The sequence below is a fragment of the Notechis scutatus genome, chromosome 9 (assembly GCF_049901735.1).
Source record: "Notechis scutatus isolate UNSWTSFEM ecotype Mainland chromosome 9, rNotScu1.2, whole genome shotgun sequence".
Classification (NCBI taxonomy): Eukaryota; Metazoa; Chordata; class Lepidosauria; order Squamata; family Elapidae; genus Notechis; species Notechis scutatus.
The window spans coordinates 10,827,190-10,831,618 of record NC_142017.1 but is presented as its reverse complement, the minus strand read 5'-3'; the positions used below and the strand labels follow the sequence as shown (position 1 = coordinate 10,831,618).

The 4,429-nt window shown below is 41.5% G+C and overlaps 1 protein-coding gene across 1 annotated transcript in view; it reads left to right on the top strand.

Moving 5' to 3' along the window:
• Window positions 1-332: 332 nt before the first annotated feature.
• Window positions 333-4,429, top strand: part of LOC148129831 (uncharacterized) — a 14,299-nt gene continuing 10,202 nt past the window's right edge. The window contains exon 1 of the mRNA XM_087971567.1: window positions 333-488. Coding sequence (XP_087827693.1) covers window positions 333-488 — 156 coding nt within the window. The remainder of the gene's footprint in view (window positions 489-4,429) is intronic.

Genomic DNA, 4,429 nt, shown 5'->3' with positions numbered 1-4,429 from the left:
GGCAGCAATATAAATCAAAGAAAGAAAGAAAGAAAATAAATCATACACAAATTTTGCAGGGTACTAGCTTATCTTCCTGAATGTTCCTTCTGTTATTGCAAGCAGTGCTGTTTTCTGTAACAACTAAGTAAAATTGTAGTGAGCCAGCCAAAGTCACTGGGAGTTGACAACAAATAAATTTAATAATAAATAAATAAACAAATAAATAAATAAATCTTCCTCGGAGGATGGGTGTTGCCTGTTCCTTATAATGTTACCTCCCATTGTGAGAAGAGGCATTTGAAACATACTTTTGGGTAGGTTGGAAGCAGAAGCTGAAAGTCCTTGAAGAGATGGCAGAGCTAAGGGACTTCTGCGTTTTCAGCGTTCTGGTGACTGGATCCGATCGAGGGATCGGTCTGGGTCTGGTCAAGAGGTTTCTGGAGCTGCCTTCTCCACCCAAATGGGTCTTTGCTACCACCCTGGACCTGGAGGGAGAAGAAACCAAGGTAAGAATCGGTTAGCACAGGATGGGTTGGAAATCGTGATTCAGAATTTGAACTGAGGCTGACTGTCCGTCTTGCATTCTGAGCCTTCCAGGAATATTGCAACCCACATACAATGACACACCAATTATATCCTTTTTTGTTGCAGCAAGGAATGCTGAGCAAAGTACACCTTGAGTTCATTCTATTTGAATTGTATATTCAAGTAAACATAGAAAGCATTCGTTTTTCTTAAATACTATTCACTTTACTTTTTATGTATTAACTCTTTTTATGACTGCATAATCGGTATTAGCAATAGCAACAGCACTTAGACTTATATACCACTTCACCATGCTTTTACAGCCCTCTCTAAGCGGTTTTACAGAGTCAGCATATTGCCCCCAACAATCTGGGTCCTCATTTTACCGACCTCGGAAGGATGGAAGGCTGAGTCAACTGTGGACTTGTGAAACTCGAACTGCCGGCAGCCAGCAGTCAGCAGAAGTAGCCTGCAGTACTGCATTCTAACCTCTGCGCCAGAGGTGGTATTCAGCAGGTTCCGACCAGTTCTGGACAACAGGTAGCAGAAATTTTGAGTAGTTTGGAGAACCAGCAAATCCCACCTCTGACTGGACATTTTACAGTATCGTTCCCCTGCCACACCCACCAAGCCATGCCCACAGAACTGGTAGTAAAAACATTTGAATCCCACCACTGCACTGCGCCAATATGGCACTGTGGTTATTTCTCCCTCCCCTCTTTCTGGATAGAAATATTTTCTTTTTTCTTATTTACAACCAAAAATATTTTTAAAAAGCAATACCATTCAAAGCACAGGAATAGAGCAAGCAGGAGGGCAACACGAATTACTGTAAGGCATAATGCAAGAGCTAACTGAGATTGTGAAAAGAATATATGATGAAATCTAACTCACATCAACAAGATTCATGACACCTATACTTGATTTTGTTAATCTTTCCAAGCCTTCCTCCTTGCTCTCACTGCCTAAATACCCTGTTTCGTGCATTGTCTCCAAAGAGGTGGGGACTACAGTGAAGAGCCATTCACCAAGATTTACACCTATATTGAAACCAAAACAGCTTCCTACGTTGATTAGCTATGTTTATCTTCAACAATGGCATTGCTGGATGGACTTTAATCTTATAGTGGGGGGCTCCTCTTAAAAAGCTTTGAATCCACAGGAGTATGTAGAGGGTTTGAGGGGAGCAATACATGGGTTAAGTTGGGTTAAGTTGAATGAGCTAAGATCCTAAATTGCATTAAGCCTTAATTTAGTTTTTTAAGTGTTGTTTTGTTCAGTCAGAATTGTTCCGCCTCTCATGAAGTAGAAATCGCCCACTGTTCCTGCTTTTGAAATTGTCCATTTTGGCATCCAGCTCATAATATTATCTGTGAATGTGAATTCACAGAAAAATATATGATCTCCTTTTTCTCCAGGAGCTGAGAGAATTGGCTTGCAAATATCCAAATCTGGTGGTGTTGCAATTAGGTAAATTTCAAGAGCCTTGTGAAAACAGAGCAAATTTGGCACTACGGGAATGTCCAGAGCAACTATTTCAAAGTTATTCTCAGAATTAACCAAAGATGCAACATCATTAGCTGTGTTCCCTTAAGTCCAATTCCCACAGAGAAAATAAATTAACTTACATGCCTCCATATGTAAAAACGGATTTCCACAAAGAATGTTTTGAATAATTATGTATCATGATGTAACTGTGGCTCCAAGCTGTTCTGCAACTTTGCTGTTGAAAGACATCACAGATATAGATATGGTCAGATAATTAATCAACAAATTTAATTGTTGTTGGTTGTGGTTGGGTTTACTGTGGTTTCTTTGAGTTGGGGTAGACTGTTGTGTGACTCCACTAGTTAAAAATAAACAAAGTAATCCCTCTTCTAAGAGGTGGGCAGTCAGATAAAGCTCCATGCATGGGGATCTGACATAAGGTAACACCTGCATCTTTCTGCTTTGAGAAGGGAAGAGACAGTACGTAGCAATGTTTGTCAAAATTAGCAGCTTTAAGAAATGTGGACTTCCAATTCCCAGAACTGAACTCCAAACTGTTCTGGGAGTCAACAAACTAATGGAATCTCTTTTCAGCCCTGATGGATTGCCCCTGATTATATGTCAGGCAAACTTTATATTAGCTCAAAGAGCTCAGGAAGATATCTTATGTATCTTGGCATTTTAATTATTTATTCAATTTCTATAGCCACCTATCTCAATGCCATTGACTCAATTGTTGGTCTGGGCTTGAGTGTTGTAGAAACAGTTGCAAATTTATACAATAGATTTTGATTTTATAGCCGCGACTTGGGTATCATGTGTAAAAACTGTCTGTCAAGCGCCAAATCAGGCAGTTCAAATGGATATAAAGATTCATTGCAAACTGAAGCTGTCTACAAGAATCTGAACTATTAACAGCCCAGTCAAACTGGCTGTAGATAAGAGTCACAGGGATTCAAAGTGGGCTGGACTTAGATCTCTCGTGAGCATGAAGGGATTTGTGTCTAATGATCTGTTTGACCCTTCTCTTGGACTCAGCCGGTCATCTCCTACACCAGGATGTCAAACTCAATTTCATTGAGGGCCACATCAGGGTTCTTCTTGACCTTGGGGGGGGGGAGTAGTGGGCATGGCCAGCTCAATGTCACTCATGTCAAGGGCACCTACAGTGGCCTGAGCTCTCTGCCAGAAAAAACGGGCTCTCGCATTCTGTTTTTCCCTGCGACGGCCTCCTGAAACCCTTTGCCAGTGAAAATGGAGCTCAGGGGGACCTCCATTTTCACTGGCACCGTAGGCCAGTCCTTCACTGTTTCCAGGGTGGGCCACAGATCTAAGCATCCTGTGGGCCAGATCTTGCCCCCGGGCCTTGAGTTTGATACCTCTGTCCTACACCATCTGAATTAAATTGACTTTAGTCCTACATGGGAATCAGTTCAGAGCCAAGTGATTAAGTCAGCTTTGTGTGATCATAAAAGTTGTTGCCTTTTTTTAAAAAAAAATGCCTTCAACTGCTGGGGAAGCTGCTATTCCAGAAGGTGGTTATAGTTGCACAAAGAGACACAGGGACCTATGGTTTCAGTTAATTCTTCCCTTGCAATTCTGAAATTCCACATTGCTGGTGTTGAAATAAAATTGCTTTTCGTTAGATGTTACTAATCTTGAAAGCATCCAAGTGGCTCAGAAAGAAGTGGAGCAGAGAAGTGGATACTGGAGAAGGTGGACTGACCATCCTGTATAACAACGCTGGTGTTTGGATCTTCAACAACCTGCAAACAGAAAATGTGAAGGATGTGATAGGCGTTTATTCTGTCAATACCATTGGCCCGCTGCTGATGAGTCAGGTTCGTTTATGAACAAAATATATTGCAGTGTAAGGAAGATTGATTGATTCAAAGAAAAACGATTGAGTCGTTGAATTCAGTATAACTAGGGAGCAGGATAATACTGAAATGGTCAAGAAAAAGAAGTAGAAATTGTGCATTGATTTGGGAGCAGGTTGACGCATGAGGGGTAGCTGCTCCCTTTTAAGGATTGTTGGGACATAGCAGTTTTCCTGGGTATTCTAAGGTCAGGGTAAGTGTCAAAACTGATGGGAAGAGGGTGGTGAATTCCTAAGCAGGTGGCGGGGGCGGAGGCTATGGAATGCATGAGAGCCTTCTGTTGCCAGCAAGACATTATCCACCAAGGTCAAGTCATGAAGAATGTCTGACCGGTGCAGACAGTTTTTCCCAAAACAACAGAACTCAACTCAGTTGATTGAACTACGAACTGTGGGTAGCCCAGAGGGGGAAAAGGGGTTTTACATATATGAGTTTTTGTGGGAAAATCCCAGAGCTGACTTTGCTTTTCCTATCCCAAATGGTTCTTTCAATAAAGCTACACTCTTGGTCATCCTAAAGAGCTGGGAGGTGTTTTTTGTTTTTTTTTTTGTTGA